This window comes from Oryzias melastigma, linkage group LG17 (assembly GCF_002922805.2).
Source record: "Oryzias melastigma strain HK-1 linkage group LG17, ASM292280v2, whole genome shotgun sequence".
NCBI lineage: Eukaryota > Metazoa > Chordata > Actinopteri > Beloniformes > Adrianichthyidae > Oryzias > Oryzias melastigma.
Window position 1 is genome coordinate 27,548,764 of NC_050528.1, and position 20,684 is coordinate 27,569,447.

Genomic DNA, 20,684 nt, shown 5'->3' on the forward strand with positions numbered 1-20,684 from the left:
CACCCCTATTCCAAACTAGAAGTACCTGCTTGCTCCAAGACGCCAAAAATCCCAAAGACTTCTATAGAAAAATAAACATATATTACCGGTACTCAGTCATTCTGTTGGTCAGAATAACCATTCTTAATCCGATCATGTTCTTGATAACCCTCTATTTTTTGTAGTAAAAAGGTATTGAAGTTATAAACAGACCAATCAGAAGCCTCAAGAAAAACAGGTGGTCTCATGTTCACCATTTGATTGACAGATTCTTCTGAGCCCGCCTTATTACCAGCTCTCCCCTGATTGGTGAGAGTGATTACCATAGAAATATTGACTCTGACCGACTCGGAGTTAATGTGCGTATCACAGAAAAAATGGCGACTGAATTGACTTCATTTGATTGGAGCCGGAAGTCATTTTCTACGGTGATGTCACACTCACTCGGTTCTCTAAAACAGTCAGTAGCCGGAACGCGTCTGTAAAATGAGTTTAGATGAAAGAACTGCAAGTGTTTTCTAGTTGTTCCATTTCTATGTACGTGTTGCTGTGTTTGTATTTGCTATCATGATCATCATCAATCTACTGTAACTGTTGTTAGTAAAGCATTTCCAGGATTTGTAGTTAAATGATCCAAAGCAACAGAGATGTTTCTGTTTGTTTACTGCTGAAGACAGAAAAACCTTTGAGTGTGACTTTGTTTAAAGCGATAAATACCATTCCTTTTAGAATTATTGTGCTTTTATCTGTGATATTCTGTTGATTCTGATTAAATACATCTAACTTTAGTTTTTATACGGCCATTAAAAACATACATACTTTTCTGTCATAGTATAATAAACTTTATTTATAAAGCACTTAAATTGTCCGTTAGACCCAAAGTGCTGTACAATGTCAGAATAAAAGCATTTTTAAAAAATAAGATAAAAATAGATCAAGATATTTTTAGCATAATGAATAGTAAGAATCATGGTTTGGTCTGTGAATTATTGATCTTGATTTGTGAATCGAATCGGATCACCACCTTAGCAACAATCCTGAGCTCTAATATTTAACATTGTAATGAATATTTCTTAAAACTGAGTCATAATAGTTATATATTTAGTACTGAATATTGAGTTTGAAGGTTTTTGGAATGTTAACCAGACCGAGTTTAGAGCCTATCTTATAGATCCAAACTGTTTGTCTGTAAATCCTTGAATATTTCCCATCAGATCTTTCTTTCTTTAATCTTTCAAATTTTTTTCTTTATTTTTAGTCCCTAAAATCTGGGATTTCCTCTGAGTCTTTGCTCATAGACTTCACTTGATGAAATATTCATGAATACTGCACTGGAGCTTGTTAGAAAGAAACTAGGAGATAACCAGCGTTGAACATTTTTATGATATATTTGTCCTAAACTAGTTGAATATTTTCTTTGTACCTTAAAAAACGTATTTGGATTTTAAAATCCTTTTAGAGGAAACAGTAGAATAGTCCCATAGTTCCATATATATTGTTTGGACTTGTTTTCTCTGAGCTTTAAGTAAATACATTCCTCTGAAAACATTTTAACTGGTTTTGAAGGCAGAATATCACCGCGATGCTTATCGTCTAATTGGAGCTAAACCACAATGTGAAATATGACGAACTCACAGACTGGAGGGAATGTGTGTGAAATATAATGCAGGAAGTTGAGGCAGGAAAAGAGGCTGAACGTTAATCTGATTATGCAGTTTTTGTTCAGTCATCATGCTTAGTTTATCAGGAATGATCGGCAGAGGTACGTCTTAATCTCTGCTCTCTGTCTTCCAGACCTCAGGAACCTGCGGCTTCCCTTTGCTTGGACTCTCCCACCCCTCTTCCCTCTTCCTCTCCGTAGCCCCCCCTGCTCTCCGGCCTCCCTTCTCCTGCTCCCTCCTCCTCGGCCTCCAAGATAGATTCCCTCAGGAGCAAGGTTGACCTGCTCAAGCTGCCTCTGGCTCTTTCCACCAAGTCCATCTCGGAGCGCAAGAGCCAGCTGGGAGGAGTCTGCGAGCAGCACGCCAAGGGGGGAGGAGGTGGGGCCCGTAAAGCCCGCCTACTGCCGACCCGCGACATGGACAACGACTCGCAGTACTCGGGCTACTCCTACAAGTCCTCCCACTCCAGAAGCTCCCGCAAGCACAGGTGAGTACATCAAAGACGAGAAGCAGCAACGTTGTGATGATTGACAGAATAAAACATTTAAATTAAAACCCCGTTCGTGACGCTCTGCTCTTCACACTCGGAGGCAACAGCAGCAAGAATCTGCAGCTTCTCATGAATAACCTCAACGCCGAGTCACTGATCAGAGCAGTGCACATGCAGCCTCCCCCAAGCTTTAAACAGATGATTTATGAGGTTACATAAACTACTTTCAGCCGTGAACAAAGTGACAAATACAAGTTAAGATTGAAACTGTTACAGCATCAAAAGAGCTGAAGGACTCCGGTCAAGGTCTGCTGCAGATGAATACCAGGATTTCCAAACATCATCCGTCACTCATGTGCCGGATTTACTCTTGTGAAACAAACTATTCTGTCTGACAATATACCTTAGTTATTTTTTTTATTAGTTTATTTCCATAATAAAACAACTTTCTAATAAACCAGCAGGGCCACATTTAATCTGAGAGTCTGAACATGTATGTACATGTTTGAAAACTCAGCCAAATATGAAGGAACAAGAAAAACCTCCAATGCTCATCTAAACCGAACACACACTGACATCATTTTTAATGAATTATCTCTTAAAAAGGAACTAATAAAGTCCTTTTTTGAGGAGTTTTTCCTCACCGGGAGGGAGGGTCTAAGGCCAGGAATAACCAGTTTTATTTACTTGGTTTGGTTTAGCAATTAGCTACTGTTTATGTTTTGTGAGCGACTTTCTGCTTCTGTAAATTACCAGCATGAAGCCCAATGAGGCAATTGTTCTGTGATATTGGGCTATATAAATAAAGTTGAATTGAATTAATTTAAACCCTCCTGAATTTATATTCAGCTGTGAAAAGAAGTCACTTTTTGCTTTAGAGAAAACACTAAATGAAGTTTATTTTTCATCAGTAGCTGCCAGTGCTGCCATGATTAGTTAACTAGTTGACAACTAATAAGTATTAAAATAGTCAACGACTAATTTAATAGTTGATAAGTTGTTTATTATTTTTTTTATTATTTTTTTTTTTTAACTGTGTCAAAACTCTACATTGCATGCTTTCTAATGCAGCGTCTGCCATTGTCTTTGACACACATGCACAGTAGTGCCAGTCTGGGTTAGTAGTGATGTCACAGGGAGTTACAAGGAGACTCAGGGTTGTAATAATTGTAGAAAAACCTCTCAATTTTTTAAATGTTTTGCCCACGAACACCCATCACCAGAGCGTATTAGGAGTGAATGCACCCGTCCTAACCCTGAAAATCTCTTTTGCCCCCTCAGGGACCGGAGGGACCGTCATCGCTCCAAGAGCCGAGACAGCAGCAGCCGTGGAGACAAATCGGTCACCATCCAAACTCCAGGAGAGCCGCTTCTGGATGCAGAGTCCACCCGTGGAGATGACCGGGTGAGCCGCTCCTCATCTGACTTTACAGAATTATTCACTTCTTAGGCTTTTCTAAAAGCTGCTTTTAATGCAGACGTCAGCGTCTCCAGTGCTCACTGGAACGGGGACTTCCCGGCTGTTCTGATGGAGGAGGTGTGGTGGATTGATTCCCACTGACCCGGCAGATGTTCCCTTTTTTCTCTCTAAGTGGGTTCTTTAGCTCTCTCGGCAGCTCGGTTGTGTTTCATCGGAGCAGTTGGTGGTTTTGTTTGAATCCTGTCAGCGGGGAAAGAGCAGGTGTTGACATTTGTGTTCTCCTAAAAGGCGTCAGCTTAACACCAGAGGCCGGCTGTCTTTAAGGAGGGAGAGGACACACACTCGTTTCTTGTTAAAGCAAAGAGGGGCTCTCTAAGTAAACAGTGAGGAGCTGTCAGTGTAGCGGTAAGCCGGGCGGTCACCATTACTGCAACAAATTGTAAAAACCCTCATTCCTATTAAGGGTTTGGAGACGATTAAGGACATTTTTCCCTGTGAGTGGGGATTAAACAGTTTGAAGACGCTTTTAAAATGAGCTTTAAATGGGTTTTCAGCATAGAAAAAGGATTATTGCATATTTGGCTCAGTGTGTTTCAATTCCAAACCTACCTGGTTACAAAAATGAAGTAAACTCCTTTTTGTAGAATTCACAGGGATCTTTGTTTATCATTTTTTGTTGTTTTCGATCCTTCCTCAGGATGATAACTGGGGCGAGACGACCACCGTGGTCACAGGCACCTCAGAGCACAGCATCTCCAACGAGGACCTGACCCGCGCCACCAAAGACTTAGAGGACTCCACCCCTCTGCAGTGCAAGCGCTTCGTCGGCCCAGTGCTGGGGGGCTGCCTGAGCTTCTTTGCTCTGATCACGCCTCTAGCCTTCCTCATCCTCCCCCAGGTCCTGTGGCGGGACGACCTGGATACCTGCGGGACGCCTTGCGAGGGTCTCTACGTCTCGCTGGCCTTCAAGCTCCTTGTTCTTCTCATCTCGTCCTGGGCGCTGTTCCTCCGCCCTCCCCGCGCCACCCTGCCTCGTTTTTTCGTCTTCCGCTGCTTGCTCATGGTGTTGGTGTTCCTGTTTGTGGCGTCCTACTGGTTGTTCTACGGCGTGCGAGTGCTGGAGCCCCGGGAGAAGGACTACAGGGGCATTGTGGAGTACGCCGCCTCCCTTGTGGACGCCCTCCTCTTCATCCAGTACCTGGCTTTGGTCTTACTGGAAGTCCGACACCTGCAGCCAGCCTTCTGTCTGAAGGTGGTCCGGAGCGCAGATGGAGCCAGCAAATTCTACAATGTGGGCCACCTCAGGTCTGTGTTGGATTGTTGCTCCTCTGTATTGAAATCATCAGTTTTTTACTCTCAGCAGCAAAGTCGTAGTGATTGTAAAACATGTTCACTCATTAGACGCTCCTGTAGCATGTGGGAGGAGCTACTGTCATGTTTCATTACATGAAGCATTTACTGTAAATCTCATTAACAATGCATGAAATACACATTTACTTCACAATATTTATTGTGAAGAGCTCTACAAAGGTTTCAGTAATCACATCTCACATCATTCAGAGACTCTCCTATCCTCTCCTACAGGAGCTGTGTCAACATTCATCTCTCTGTGACCCAGTTGGACAAATCTTTGAACTAAAACATGTAGTTTCTGATTACATTTACACATCTGGAGACCAAATCTACAAAATGGAGAGAAAAGAATGCTTGAAAATACCAAATCTTATCTGGAGTAACCCCTAAAATTCAAATTTTCTCTTGTCCCACCCTCCAAATTAAATCCTAAATAAAACGGGTAAAATTAAGATGGAATTAAGCAGGAATCCTGAATTCCTTTTTCTTGCCATATTGCCCTCCCCTGTTCAACAGACCAGTAGCTGTCCTGCCACAGCGCAGGAAAGCTGATGGTCCTCACTGGAAGATTCTCTAAACCCAGACATGGAGACGTGTACCGATGCTTTTATTCAGCTCTTCAAAAGAAATAAATCCAATCTGGAAGAATCTGTGTCCTCTGTGACGAGGTCCAGAAACGTTTCTGACACTCTTTTGGATAACAGTCAAGCAGGAAAATGATAAAATTGATAGTTAAAAATGCTGAAGCTAATAGCTAAAAACACTGAAATATTAGCTAAATGCCAAATTAGCCTAAAAAACAAAACATAAAAAAACTTGCTAGCCAAAACAGCTAGCATGTTGCTGATATAAATAGCTAAACTTTAAAATAGGTTAAAAAATGGGAAAATAAGCCTAAATTAACCAAAACAGCTAGCATGTTGCTAAACTTAAAAATGGCGTAAAAAACGGAAGCCACAACAGCTAGCGTGTAAATATTAGTTCAACTCCAAAATAGTCTAAAAAGCTAGCAGAATGCAATTTTTTTAAACTTTAAAACTGTAACTTTTTAGCACATTTATGAATAATAAAAATGCAGGAATATTATTTTAGATTAAATGAACTTAAACCTTAAATAACTTTCAATATTTTACTCTCCATAACAATATATTTTGCCAAAATTATACAAGTTAGAAATAAGAGCAAGATAACATCAGGCCATTAATAACAATGAACCAAAATGATCTGGAGGGCCGGATAGAATTCTCTTGAGGGCCGGATCCGGCCCCCGGGCCTTGACTTTGACACGTGGTGAAGAAAGAAAGTGTTTATGCACTTCGTTCTTTTTTGGGGGCATGCTGTGGACAACAGTTAGTAGGGAACACTAATGTGAAGATGAAGTAGGTGAGACCTGTCATATAAATTTGTCATTTTTTTACCAACATCCTCAAATCCTGCAGACTGTGCCAGGAGTCCATTAGGGCTGTTCATGTAATAATTGTGGGATTCTTACAGTCAGTCCTACCGTAAGAAATCAAGAAGAGTAGTTTAGGGGGGAATGTATGTATCACGTGCACACCCCAGTCATACCTATGCTTTTGTTTTCAATTATACTCTCAGCTTATGGTGCAGTGAGTGTGTTTGAGCAGACTAAAAAGATCCTAAAATGCAGGTTTAACAGGATTTTTCTGTGTTTGTTCATGCTAAAGTAATCAATTGAAGGCTTGACCTTCTCTGATGGCAGCTTCTCTGTGTTTCAGCATCCAGCGGGCAGCGGTCTGGGTGCTGGACCGTTATTACAGCGACTTTCCCGTCTACAACCCCGCCCTGCTCAACCTGCCCAAGTCCATTCTGTCCAAGAAGATGACGGGCTTCAAGGTTTACTCTCTTGACGGTAAACGCCTCTCCACCGTAAACTCATTTCTGCAGCCAGAATCCGCCTGTGGGGATTTAGATGTAAACTTTATGCTGCGCTTGATTCCACTTGAATGTCGGCGAATCACAACCTCTTTCATCCTCCCTCTGCGTGTGCCGTCTTGCAGAAAACACGACCAACAACTCTACAGGCCAGTCGCGAGCCATGATCGCAGCCGCTGCCAGGAGGAGAGACAACTCCCACAATGAGTACTACTACGAGGAGGCCGAGATGGAGCGCAGGATACGGAAGCGTAAAGCCAGGTCAGTAAATAAAAGCTGATCAAAAGCTGTCTGCATTTGGATTAAAAAATGGAGTTTGAACCAGTCTTTCAACACATTAATCTAGACATGTACTGACTGGACACAGAGCATAAAGATGTGAGCTGCTGCACTCTGCAACATGGATTCTAACCTTAACTACTTGACTTCTCCTTTAAAACGACTTCAGGCAGTCCTGTTCCTACACGCCTCAGTGTTTTGACTGCTGGGAAATGAATCCGTTTGTCATTTCGAGGTTTGCAGCTACATGATTGGTGAATGTTAAATACGGGAAAGCCCACATTAAATGGCAGCACGCCACGGCACTCCAAAAATGTTTCACAGCAACTTTCTGAGGAGTTTTTTTTTGTAAAGAAAAGACATAAATAGCAGCGTTTCTGTTTGGCTAAGAAACTCAAACTGCATAAATGTGCTTTATTAGTTCAATCTTTGCGTTTTGAAATGTCTTGGTGTTGGTAGGAAAAATGTATTTTAAAAAGATTTGAAGATATTTAAAAAATATATTATATCTATATATATATATATTGTTTGTTTTTCTTTATAATACCTATAGACCTGTCATACCTTAAAAGGTTAAAACCAAAAAACATTTACAGTAGAGACACTATATATCAGGAACAATTTTTGAACAAAAATCTAAAACAGTTTTGTGTTTGAGTAAAGGTAGTGCATGCAATGTGTTTATTAATCAGAATTTATTCTTTTTTATTTAATTTTTTCTTTTAATAATAATAAAAAGAGAATTAAGGGATTACAATTGGGGGTTTTCTTGGTAGAGGGAGAAACCAGAGCATCTGGGGAAAACCCTGTAGTCTAGAGTGTCACACTGTTAACCTGACCTCCAGAAAGCTACAGCTGTGTTGTCTGTGTAAACATAAAGATGTTTAATGTTTAATACACTTTCAAGGCTTGTTTTTATATAGCTTGATGAAGAGGTGACTGATGGTGGCTCCATTTCTGAGTTGGTATCCATAGCCAGTCTTATTGATAATTTGGCTGAGGGGGTTCAGACCTTTGCAGAACAGCAGTGGGGACAGAGCATTGCCTTGGTGGATGCCACATTTGATGGACACTAGTCGGCGTGCCATTGGTTTCAAGGGTGGTTTTCCACAACTTCATTGAGTTTCCTATGAAGGCTCTTAGAGTCTGTGGATGTTGTACATCTCCAGCGATCCAGGTGTGTGGCATTGAGTCATGGGCTTTCTTGTAATCAATCACGCTAGTGGACTAGAGCTGTAACATTGAATCCATGAATCAACCAGATTGATTTGTCTGAGGAAATTGGATTTTTGATTCGACCAATACCAGTATAAAAAATCAAATCAATCAATTGTATCAATAATGTAACTTAATTTTTGGATTGAGACATGGTAGTTTTTGTCCTCTTTGTATTGTTCTGATGTGGAAAAACAACCGTTTTTTTCGATTCAATTCACAGTTTTAAAGTCACAATTTTTATTTATTTATTTATTTTTCCTTCAACACAATGAATTAAAGGTCGTCATGTGAAGGGCCGCTCACAGTCCCATCTCTTAGCATCCGGTTCATTTGTGCTGCCAGGTCTTCATAGAGTGCTGTGAGTTATTTTAGCCAGTAGGTGTACATCATGTCAGAACCCGGTGCTGTCCAGTTCTTCATACCTGAGGCTCTTTGTTGGATGTCTGCCACTGTGATGGTTACTGGGTTCTGTTCAGGGAGGTTGCTAGGCTCTATTTTCAGAGAGACCATTGAGCATTGCTGTTGTGGGTCTGCTCTGCCACTGAGCAAACACTTTTGCAGGTTGTCTGGCTTCATTGTCTCTTGTGAACCTCTTTAGGTCAAAGCCAGCAGCCTTTGTTTGGGAGTTTCCAGCTCTTGACCCCAGCTTCCTTCACCATTTTCACTCATTTCCCATAATGGGTGGGCATGTTAAAGCTGTGCTCTGTTGCTGTGCTGCAGGTTAGTGGTGGCGGTAGAAGAGGCCTTCACACACATCAAGCGTCTCCACAAGGATGAGGCCACCTCGTCTCCCAAACACCCCAGAGAGGAGATGGACCCCCGGGAGGCGGCTCAAGCCATCTTTGCCCCGATGGCGCGAGCCATGCAGAAGTACCTGAGGACCACGCGGCAGCAGGCCTTCCACAGCATGGAGAGCATCATCTCACACCTGCAGTTCTGCATCACGCATAACATGACCCCCAAGGCAGGTTCACCGTCCTCCGTCAACTCAAGAGTCTTTGATGACCATATTTGAATGAAATCTTAGTAATGTGAGATGTGGAATTTATCATGAAGTTTGATGTTTGAGAAGTATACCTTTGTGTTAAGTCATTTAGGAAAGACATTCATACTTTTTTGCATGAGTCTACTACAAAGTGAACTATATTGAAAAAAAAAGATTTGAAATGTAGTTCAGAAAAACAGAGAGTACTGATTTTTTGGACTATTAATTACTTCAGAGTATAAGTTACAGTAGAAGAATAAATAGCAAAGAAAAACTCATATATGTAGTACTTTTTCAATAAAAGTTCCAAACTTCTGATCAAATCCACTCGCCGTTATGCTGTGCTCACACTAGACATGATTTACGTGTCAATTTCATGCCTGCTGCCTCTTCATCATCTTGATACAGATTTGATACTTAATACTTTCCTAAATGTGTTCATAAACTAAACCCCCCCGTCAAGTTTTTAGCCTCATCGCTACATGAAGCATATCCTGAATCTCATTTGAAATGCATGGAAAATGATGATAGAAGATCAGGTTCATTTATTTTGAAGAATTCTAAAAATAAAATCTAGGTCTGAATGACAGCTCTTTGACCCAGTTTGATAGCTAGCTGTCCCACTTTAGTCCAAGAAAGAAAACATAAAAATAAGAACGATAATGTCTCGATGAGGGGAACAATCAGATTTTCCTACATGTTTGTTTTCAACAGCGGTTCTTCTTCTGCATTGCTGTCAGTGGCAAATACTTAAATACACACCTTCAGTGCCCTCTAGTGGTAATTAGGGGGAAAATTGCTAATGTTTTAGTGGAAAAATAATGAATGTATAAGCCTATATTTATTTATTCATTTTTTTTATCAAAAGTCGCACCACTGGGCAAACTATGCAAAATTAAAAAAAAATACGATAGTTAGAGGTACCCATTAACTGTATCTACATTGTGGCCCTACCATGGAAAACTGTTGTTCTCTGTGGTTTTTTAAATTGTATTTAAGTGTTTTAATGTTGTATGGATGGCTTTGCATCTATTTTTTAGACTTGTTTATTTAATTTTATTGAGAAAGGGTCTTCATATCAATTAACATTAAAACAAATGTACATAGGCCATCTGGAGTCCTTAGGTCATCTGAAAAGAAACAAAACCGAGCGGAAGAGAGAGACAGTACACTTACAATTTTAAAACATAGTAGAGAAAGTAATATAAATAAAATACAGAATAAATTTTGAACAGATAAACCATTTTTAAAATGAGCTTGCTTTGTATTAGAGGTGTAACGGATCACAAACTCCTGGTTCTGATCGTGTCACGGTTTTAGGGTCATTGTTCAGATCATTTTTCGGATCGGTAAAAAGTAAAAAAAACAACAAAAAAAACAAGATAAAAGCTTAAATTAATTTTTGGAAAAGCTTCAAAACATATTTGATAAAATATATGAAGTACTTAATACCCTTAAAATGCATTTTTTGTAGCAATTGTTTTATTCAAACTAACTCTGGAAACATTTAAATATTTAAAATAACTGTTATCCTTAAAACATGGCACTGCCATACCTGCTTTTCCTGGTGATTTATGACCCCTTTTGCTTGCCATACTGTTGTCCCCCGACTGCATGCTTCCCTGTTACGGATCAGCAGCTTTCTCCTGGCGGGGCAGCTGCTGATCCTAACTGGGAGATTTCCTGAGCCCAGAACGGAGATGTGTTCTGATGATTTTATTCAGCTCTTAAAATTAAACAAACCTGATATGTCACCATTAGCATCCTCCATGATGAGGTAGAGAAAAGTTTTTGAGGGAGCTCCTCCCACATGCGCCGTGAGCTTCAGGTTAACAGACTCTTGGAGAAACGTCAAGCAGCTTCTTTAGCGCTTGTTAAAACAAAGACGATTGACATGAATTTAATTCCAGTTGCATTCGATGTGAACGGACAATTGGTTTAAATTATGAGAGCGTAAAGTGTGCGAAGGGGGTGGGGTGTTGGGTTGGTCAACGATACAATCGTGTGCCGAACTGTGGCTTGTGATCTGTATGGATCACAGATTATCCGTGATCAGCTACAACCTCTACTTTGTAATAATATTATCATATTTCTGTTTATTTGTGATTGCACATTTGAGACTCCAAAATCCACAGTTTCAACTGTTTTTTTTTAAAGGCAAAATCATCTCTTTCGTTTATTATTATTGGTATTCCATTCCATAAAGTTGAGTCCCAGAATGTTTATACGTTTTGTGAGAAAGAGTTTCGTCTAAATAGGACCTCAAGTTCACCTCTTACAACAGCCCGAGTTACTCTGTCGGAGCCTTTGAGGGATTTCTACCCCCTTTAACCCTCTAAAAGTGGGGTCATCTGGACCCCACAAGACAGTGTGCTGAACTATTTTTTATCCTTGATTTTTGAGTTTCACTAATGTCCATGGCAGACATAAAATCCTGTCCACCTTTGTCCACATTTGTCATGGAAGGAATCACACATCAACATGTGGTTGGAGTCATCTGGACCCCAAAGACAGCGGAAGGGTTTTAAGGGTAACCAAACAGGGAAGTTGGAGGCTGACTCCGCCCACAGCCAAAATGTCCTAATCTAGTCAGAGGGGTGGGGCTTGGGAAACAGGATTGTTATCATTACTGGAGATCTGACGTGGGACTTCTGAAACTTGCATGGCTTCCGATCTTAAAATTCAACTGCAATGCCTCAATTCAACCTGTAGGGGGCAGCACACAGACCGTTTTGGACTATATTTTCAAGAATTAAACAAGTTTATTTTAATCTGTCAAAAATTTGGCAATGATAGCCCTTTTAAAGCCCCATTTATGGAGGTCAACAGACAAAAAAAGTTAATTTAGGGTTTGGTGACCCTCTAATGAATTCATTCATGTCATTACAGCAGTCGCTCTAAACTCTTAAAAACACCAAAATATGACACATACCTTTATTTATTTAAAAAACTCTGGATTAAAACTTCTGAATTAATGTAGAATTCTTACTTTTATTTTGATTTTTTAAATATAATGTTAAAATGGAACAATGGAAAAAGAAAAAAATGCCCTACAGACTATCTATTTACTGTTTTTGCTTTAGAAACCACTAAACAAAGGTTTATATTAGGGCTGTGAAAGTTACCGCATTAATGCACGCGATTAATCAAAAAGAATTCATGCGTTAATATTTATTAATACAAATTAATCAAAGAAACATTCCCTCACTTTAACTCGGAGGTTCAGGCTTCCACGGCGTGCGTTAAAACATTTGATCTGGTATTTTATCAGTTTTTAGTACTTTATTTTTGCTATTTTTGTGGTTTAGATCACTTTTTCACAAAAAAATGGTTATTTGATCCATGGTCGGGTGCCATATTGTGCAAATGCATTTTACCTGGTAAAACACTGATTAATCCTGATTGACACAAAGGTGTGATTAATCCAATTATTTGTGTAATCGATTGACAGCAAAAATTAAAAATACATGTTGTAAATGTAGAGTTTTGTGTGGGATTTCATATTGTGATTATTCGTAAGTGGTCGGCAAATACTGAGACTTAAAAAAAAATATGATAGCGATTAATTGCGATTAATTTTTTTCCAGGTTTGCGATTAATTTGTTATTTTTGTAATTGATTCCCAGCCCTAGTTTATATATCAGTTGACATGACTAGACATTTTTAAAATGCACAAATATTGTCTTTATTCTTTATTCAAATTGTATTATCGAGTAACAAATAACAGGCAAACAGGTATTTTAGGTTAAAGGAGTCAAAAGTTGTAAAATCTCATATAAATGGACGGCACACTTTCCTTGAATGACCTCCAGCTTTGCTCTTCAGGCTTTCCTGGAGCGTTACCTGACTCCCGGCCCCACCATGCAGTACCAGCAGCAGACCGGCGGAGGGCGCCAGTGGACTTTGGTGAGCGAGGAGCCGGTGACTTCCGCCCTCCGTCAGGGTCTGGTCTTCTCCCTGCGGCGTCTGGACTTCTCCCTGGTCGTCACGGTGACACCCCTGCCCTTCCTGCGGCTCGGGGAGGAGTTTATCGACCCCAAGAGCCACAAATTCGTCATGAGGCTGCAGTCGGAGACCTCGGTTTGAACTCCTCTCTTCTGCTCCGTCCTGCTGGAATGAGAAAACAATGAAGAAGAGGAGGAGCATGTAGAATTGCCACTGCTATCAAAGAGTGGTCAGTGAAACGAAGAGGCCTTTTCTCCTCCAGTGTCTTCATAGCACACTGTAAAAACCTTTCTTCCTCTTTGCCTCGTCACCCGCCGTAACCACTGAACTCGAGACGTGAAGTCCAGAGGAAGCAGTTGATACACCACTGCCTCCTGGTCCTTTTTCAGACGGGACCGCTTCGTTCGGAAGATACAGAATGTAGCAATATGTTCAGCCAGCCAATGTATGTCCTTTTTATGACTGTTAATAAGAGTGGATGTGCATTCCTAATCATGCAGCAGCGATGCTTTAGTTTGGTGATGCTGCTGGTCACTCTCCTCTCACACGTAGCGTGTTAGCTTTTTGATGATTTTAAAAGGGGTTTATTTAAAAAAAGTGAAAAATCACCAGGTTCAATCACTCAATCAAAGTTTCCATTTAGTCAGACTATTGCTGCGATTTAAAACAACACCCTAATGGGAATTTCTGAAATTTTATTCATGCTTTAAATGATTTTTTATATAAAAATGATCTGCTTTAATGTTTGTGATGCTTTTGTTTAACTTTTTAACACCAGAGATTTAGCTCCAGATTTGATGTTTTTTTACTTATTGTAGCTTTTAGATCGTTAAGGTCATTCCAGCAGGTTCTGAAGCAGAGAAAAGCGGCGCTGCTGGAATGACCTTAACGATTAAAAAGTAGTTATTTAAGTGTCGTCGGCGACGTCTCTGGTGTTAAAGGGTTAAACAGAAAATCTGTTGGCCTCCCATCATAAAATATGAGACAACTTTACCTTACTTTTGATATTCCGAAGACGAAAAACTCCTAATCTTTTTGTTTTTTCGAAATAAAATTTCGTATTTTATTGGTATAATCCAATACTTCACTTAAATACGACAGGATGAACAAAGATGGAAATCATAACCATGAAGTCATTCAACGTAAGGGCTATTTTTGACGTTTGTCAACCCTCCAAGTGAGCATTCTCAGTTTCACTTCTCCGTGCAAATTGACCACTTGGCAAACAGTCTGTAATCCAATAAAAAGTTCTGAATTCATGTTTCGGACTGAGCGGGCAGCTATGCTTTAACTCCAGATGGACGGACTCCTCACTGTTCCGTTCATGTCCCATAAAACCAGACATGTGATTGTACCTCCCGAGAAGCAGCAGCTTTACTCCGCCTTACTCTGCAGACGAGAAAAAGCAAAGGGCTCCTCCGTCTCACATATCTGAGCGCTGGATGACTGGTTCTTGAAAACCCTTTAAATATTTTTCCAGAATGACCCAAATCCTTTTTTTAAATAAAAATGCATGCTTGCAATTCATTTTGGGTGCATTTTTTTATGTTTTTTAAGGTGCCTAAGTTATGATGATGCAATGTTTTTACTGAAAAAGAAAGGAGGCTTGTAAAAAGTATTTGTAGGTTTGTGTTCCCTTTTGTAACTGTAGTTTGTATAGTGTTTTAGACACTTTTTCATCATTAAAACCTTCTTTTCCTTATCAGATGTCTTTTGTGCTTTTTCCTTTAATCAAATTCTTTTTTTTTTATTAAAGGATTTGATTCTACTTCAGGAGTTCTTCTGAAGGCCACTGAGTGTCAGTGGAATTTTCACGGGAGAATTCTTTAAAAGCCTTTAGGCCAGGGGTCTCGAAATCAATCGCACAAGGGGTCAAAATCCAAAACACACCTGAACATTTATTGAACACTCTAAAACTACATTTTTTAAACTTAAAAAACGCAATTTTTAGCATGATTATGAACTAGATATATAACATTAGCTGTGATAATGCTAGTGGGAATGCTGGCCACTAAACATGCTAGTACTGAAAGCTGAAGATGCTGAAATTAACAAAACTTTAGCATGTAGCTAAAATATTAGCTAAACTCCAAATTAGCCTATGAAATCTTAGTAAAAACCAAAACAGTCCCAAAAGTTAGCAGAATCCCCATTTTTAAACATTTAAAACTGTAACCTTTTAACATAATTATGAATAATAAAGTATTTTTAAGTAATATTATTCCAGAATAAATCAACTTAAACCTTAAATAACTTTCAACAATTTACTCTCCATAAAAATATATTTTGTTAAAATTATACAAGTCAGAAATGAGATCACATCTGGCTATTAATAACAATAAAATAAAATGATCTGGAGGGCCGGATCCGGTCGCCCTGGGCCTTGACTTTGACACGTGCTTTAGGGGAACTGCTCTGAAGGGAGGGTGTTGGTGAAGAAAGAGTTGTTTTGCAGCTTCAAAACGGACAGAGAGCCTCTCACTTCCTGTTTGCAGTTGCTCAGTCTTTCTCAGAGGGTGACATCCTGCTGAGAGCCGTCGAGGAAGCAGCAAAGCAGAGAACACCTAGCCTGCAGGTGAGTCCCGTCCCCGACGGTCGGCGTCTTCAGCCGAAACGGTTTCCTGGTTTTGTGGATCATCAAAAGTTGGGATGTGTTTTCACTAGAAAGGAGGTTGCGTTCCGTGTGAAACCATGTCGGGGATGATCGGGTGCTACGTGCTGGATGGATTTCTCATCCTCTACGGGATCATCCTCACTGTCCTGTACTTCAGACTGAAGGTAAGACACGCCACCTCTGCAATCTCACACACAAACACTCCTGCAGTTTGGAATTCACTTTTATCCTGACATTAAGCTCTTCTGCAGAATGATATTAATGCTGGAAACCACATTTATATGTTGAGTCAGTTTGCTTAATTAAGCACTAAAGTTAGTCAAAATTTCTTAACGTGTTTGTTTTTTTTATTGACAGATAACTTCGGACAAAAAATCCCCCACCCGGCATCTTGAGGTAAATTAAAGCGTCTGTCTTCTTTTGGGAGAAATTCTTGTCGATAAAATCTTAGCTTTGAAAGTCGCTGCTTGTAGAATTGCACCATCAACTTTTTTAGAGCCAACTTCCTCCGACCATTTCCTGTAAACAGCAGCTGACCACCAACGCGCTTCATCTATCTAGAACATTTCACTTTCCACCTGAGTTTCTAAAAGTCTGAACTCAGGGATATTACTGATGTGGCTTTAAAAAAACAAAAAAAAGGACAGTTAGGCAGTAAGTTGTGGTCTGATGCATGCGTTGTGAAATGATTGCTGCTGAAAAGCGTTTTTGTGTGTGTTTCCATCCCACAGAAGCAGCCCGCTGAGGGAGGCATCTATGCGGTGAGACTTCTCATTCTAATGCTTAAAAAGACATTAAAGGGGGCACATGAGGGGAAAGTGACAGCTTGCCGCACAGTGGATGGTAAAGGACCCTTTTCCTCTGTTTTCTTTGTAAATTCATCTTCTGAAGCTGGCTGCCACAGAATCACACCTACGCTCAGAGCAGGAAATGTTCACACTTACGTGTGTTTTTTGAGATTTTGCGTCAAAGGCTGCTGTTTGTGTCCTGCAGGGTCTGACCTCCCCCAGCGCTGACACGTACGACACCGTCAGGACCAATAAAAAGTTAATGGTGGCATGAGCGCAGGAAGATGCTGAGCAAGAAAACGAGCTTCACCCACTGCACTGTGAATGTGTGCGGAATCTCTTTACTGTCCCTCTTTGTAAAGTTAATCTCTTTGTCATTTGTGCAATAACCATTAAATTAATTTAGCAGCTTACTAATCGAGACTTTGTCAGTTTGTTCCTGTCCTCCACTCGGCTCACAGCTGCTTTCATCGCTTTCCATGAAAGCAGAAGTGTGTTTCCTGTTTCCATGAGCTTTATTTATAACCTCCACCTCAACAATTCTGCTACATAAGGTTGATGATGAAAGAAAGCAGCTCTCAAAGCATTCATCAGGTCTTCATCGTCAGCATGCTGGAGGACTTTTAGAAGGTCTTCAGTGAGGAAGTCTCAGAGTCAAGAGGAAACTACATTTTTGAAGATTGCAACACATTTTAGGATGACTAAAGTGAAAAACATTTTTTGAAATTCAGTAACTAGTAAAATGAAAACAGACTAATCCTCAAATATTGACTCGCAGTTCCAGCGAATACATTTCTGTCAGTCATTTTTAGCCTGGGAGGGGTGTGTCCAACACATGGGGTTTGTGTGACGTCGAGCTGCAAAGCAGACCTTCCTGTGCAACAAAAAAGCGTTTCCTGTCTGGTTCAAGATCTCTCTTACAGATCACTTAGAAATATTGAAGTTTGAGGTTTTGTGAGTGTTTGCATTTAGGTCCTCTGGTGACCTCGTGTGCAGACGTTCTAGTTTCTTATCTGTCGTTCAAGACGACTGACCGCTGTCTGTTACAAGACACCACGCAGGAGGAACTATCAGAAAGTTTTTAATTTTAAAGTTCTTTTTTTTAAAACTGTGATTCAGCCAGCAAGAACAGATGGGCAACATATGGTTTAGCAGTGGGTAGAAAATGTGGGTCCCAAATGGGTTTGTCCACAGGTTCTGTGGTGGCTCCACCTGTGTTTGCCACATTGGCTTAAGTGGGAACTCAGTGGGTTAGCTCGCTATGCTAGCCAGTCGCCCGGTGGACAACGGTGCTCGCAAGATTAATACAGTAGAGCTCATTGCAGCGGAACTCACTACAGCAGAGCTAGCTAGCTCGATACAGTGGATCTCGCTAGCTCGATACAGCAGAGTTTGCTACAGCGGAGCTGGCTGGCTAGTTAAAGTGGAGCTAGCTAGCTTGCTACAGCCAAGCTCGCTAGCTCAATACAGCGGAGCTCACTACGGTGGAGCTTGCTAGCTCGATCAGAGTTTGCCACAGCAGAGCTGGCTGGCTAGCTTGCTACAGCAGAGCTCGCTAGCTTAATACAGCGGAGCTCGCTAGCACGCATCCATTGGGAGGCTGACTAGAGTAGCGAGCTAACCCACTGAGTGTCCACCACAGAACCTACAGACAAACCCATTCGGGGTCCACATTTTCTGCCCACTTTTAAACCATATGGGACCCCCTGGCCTTGCTGGCTGGGTACAGACTGGAAACCAGTCCAGGTGAACCCCGCCTTCACCCACCTGGAGCTGGGATAGGCTCCAGCAACCCCGATTTTTTTTTTAATTCACCAAATTTGACGTAAAAATCTTTTTTTTTTTTTTTTTTTAGCAAAAGGTTCCCTACAGACACTAAAAAGAAATACTAATTTTACTTTTGAGACTATTTTAAATGGTGTTATTTATAATGCCATGTGATTCGTTTTGTATTGTCGAGCAGAGAAATAAAAGAGAAAAACAATGTAACCCAATTTTTTTCTAATATTGTTGTCTGTATCAAACTCTCAGTCAGATGTTTAAATAATAAAAATGGTGAAGTTGAATTTTCTTTTATCTGTTGTCCTAATTATATAAATATAGCAAATAAAAAGAATCAATAAGGATGATCAAACAACTCAAAATCTGCATATTGTCTGTTTATGTGTCAAATATTTTTTAATTTAATGTAAGCTAATAAAAAATATGTTTGTACAAATGTGTGCATTTATTCAAATATATTCAAAATTTCCTATACAAATAGTCACAAATAAGTAAAATATTCCTCCTGCTTACAAACTGTTTACAAGTTCTAAATGACGGATTTCAGTAAAAAGTAGTAATGTGAATTAATTTTCAAAACATTTAAGACAAGCTGAACTTTTCCTATGAAAAAGTTTAACTTTTATTATCATTTGACAGTTTTATTGCTGCTTCAAAAGCTAGAACAAATGAGCTGAATAAAATGTTTCCTCCTCAGAGACTCCCCCACCAGTGTATCGGTCCGCCTGCAGACTTCGGTATAACTGCAACGCAGGAATCAAAAGAACTGATCTGGAATCATAAAACCCCACCCAGCGATGGGCTGAGGGCCTCAGGAGAACACAGGTGGTGTTTCTGCTGAGCAAGGGAACAAAAGCTGCTGAGATCCGTCCTCCAAGTCTTCAGAAATGCTCTAAAAGTAACTTTTGTTGTTTGTAGCTGACAGCGTCAACAGGAAAAATCACTGACATAATGCAATCTCAGATAACATTGAAGCTATTTTTGGAAACAGGACAACAAAGCCCCTCATTCAACTGGTGTTGCTTTCAATGACTCCAGGAAAAGTCTAGATTTTATGCTAAGTAATCATGATAGACATGATGTCACGATGGCAGCTGAAAGACTTTTTCCTTTCTCAAACGTGAACTATTTAGTTGTCAAGGCTGTTTTCTAAGTTTGTGGTTTATTTCAGGCAATAAAAAACAAAAGTGAATGTCCTATAATTATAAAGCACCTTTTCTACATTACTTTAAGGTCCAAAGGGCTTCAGTCACAGTTACATTCACACATTAGCAACTGTGTTTTCCCCAAGGACACTGACACATAAACATAAAAATAAAAGATACATAGATATATTGAACCTAGTTAAGACATTAAAGACCCTCTCGGATGAAAACGATGTTTTGTGGAGTGGACCCTGTTGCTGTCTGCTGCTGGTATAAAATATCCCTGATGTTTTGTTTCCTCACAGCAAAGTCAAGCCTTCTGTCTCTTTATAGTTCTTTTTGTGTGTTCATGTGTGTCTATGCATTGAGTGTGGGCTCATGGGTGAATGTGTGAATTGAGGGGAGGGGGGTTGGTGTTTGGATTTTATTGTCTGTTTTTGCTGTGATGCTTGAAAAGCGGTTTTTATAAATAAAACTTGATACGATTTGCTGTTTTTAACACATTCTTGTGGCATTTTTCTAACAATGGAGAACATAAATTAAGAAAATTTGTCCTAAAATCTAGACTATTCCAGCAGATTCTGAAGGAGAAAAGCGGCACAAGTTACAGTATGTTAAAGATTTTGTGTTTAAGTGTCACTGATGACGCCTCAGGTGTTAAAGGGTTAAACTCTAAATCATATTTTTTATCATTCAGAAAACATTACAACATATTTATCCTGCTTCTCTCACGATTTAGTTTGAATAATGAAGAAAAGAGGGGAAAATCCAGAAAGAACGAATCAGGAAAGTTTCAAATAAGCCAAAATGAATCATCTATACACCAGATTGATTAAAAAATCTGAACAAATTTAGAAAAGTTGCTATTTTAAATCAAATTTTAAAGATTTATCACACAAAAGAGTGGTTTAGAGAGATTTCAATGTGTGTATCCATAAAAAAGGTTAATTAAAAAAAGTCAAAATTAATACTTTTTTTTACTTTATTAACAAACAAAATACAACAACAAAGTGAATGTTTTAGGGGAATCACAAATTGAAGAAAACACACAAACAAACATAAACATATATAATCCATGAAAAAAAGAAACATCAATCCATCGACCTTTGGGGTTCAATCCACTTTAAAA

At 39.8% G+C, this 20,684-nt stretch overlaps 2 protein-coding genes across 4 annotated transcripts in view; both read left to right on the plus strand.

Moving 5' to 3' along the window:
* LOC112151256 (vang-like protein 2) overlaps positions 1-14,928 on the plus strand; it is a 29,863-nt gene extending 14,935 nt beyond the window's left edge. For all 3 annotated transcript variants that reach the window (XM_024280061.2, XM_036216164.1, XM_024280070.2), the window contains 7 exons: positions 1,774-2,127; positions 3,412-3,535; positions 4,248-4,855; positions 6,643-6,776; positions 6,925-7,060; positions 9,017-9,260; positions 13,107-14,928. In XM_024280061.2, the coding sequence (XP_024135829.1) occupies positions 2,057-2,127; positions 3,412-3,535; positions 4,248-4,855; positions 6,643-6,776; positions 6,925-7,060; positions 9,017-9,260; positions 13,107-13,367 (1,578 nt within the window). In that variant the 5' untranslated portion in view covers positions 1,774-2,056 and the 3' untranslated portion in view covers positions 13,368-14,928. The remainder of the gene's footprint in view (positions 1-1,773; positions 2,128-3,411; positions 3,536-4,247; positions 4,856-6,642; positions 6,777-6,924; positions 7,061-9,016; positions 9,261-13,106) is intronic.
* Positions 14,929-15,654: 726 nt separating this feature from the next.
* On the plus strand, positions 15,655-17,041 carry LOC112150613 (high affinity immunoglobulin epsilon receptor subunit gamma). Its single transcript, XM_024279036.2, has 5 exons — positions 15,655-15,801; positions 15,891-16,004; positions 16,198-16,236; positions 16,572-16,601; positions 16,834-17,041. Exons 2-5 carry the CDS (start codon positions 15,918-15,920, stop codon positions 16,900-16,902), a joined length of 225 nt encoding a protein of 74 aa, XP_024134804.1. The 5' UTR covers positions 15,655-15,801; positions 15,891-15,917; the 3' UTR covers positions 16,903-17,041.
* Positions 17,042-20,684: the final 3,643 nt, after the last annotated feature.

What these genes read in the sequence shown, in the direction of transcription:
- LOC112150613 (XM_024279036.2), top strand. Translation starts at nt 15,918, where the DNA reads ATGTCGGGGATGATCGGGTGCTACGTGCTGGATGGATTTCTCATCCTC. An exon ending in TCCTGTACTTCAGACTGAAG is followed by an intron (nt 16,005 to 16,197) that starts GTAAGACACGCC and finishes TTTTATTGACAG; the next exon opens with ATAACTTCGGACAAAAAATC. An exon ending in CTGAGGGAGGCATCTATGCG is followed by an intron (nt 16,602 to 16,833) that starts GTGAGACTTCTC and finishes TGTGTCCTGCAG; the next exon opens with GGTCTGACCTCCCCCAGCGC.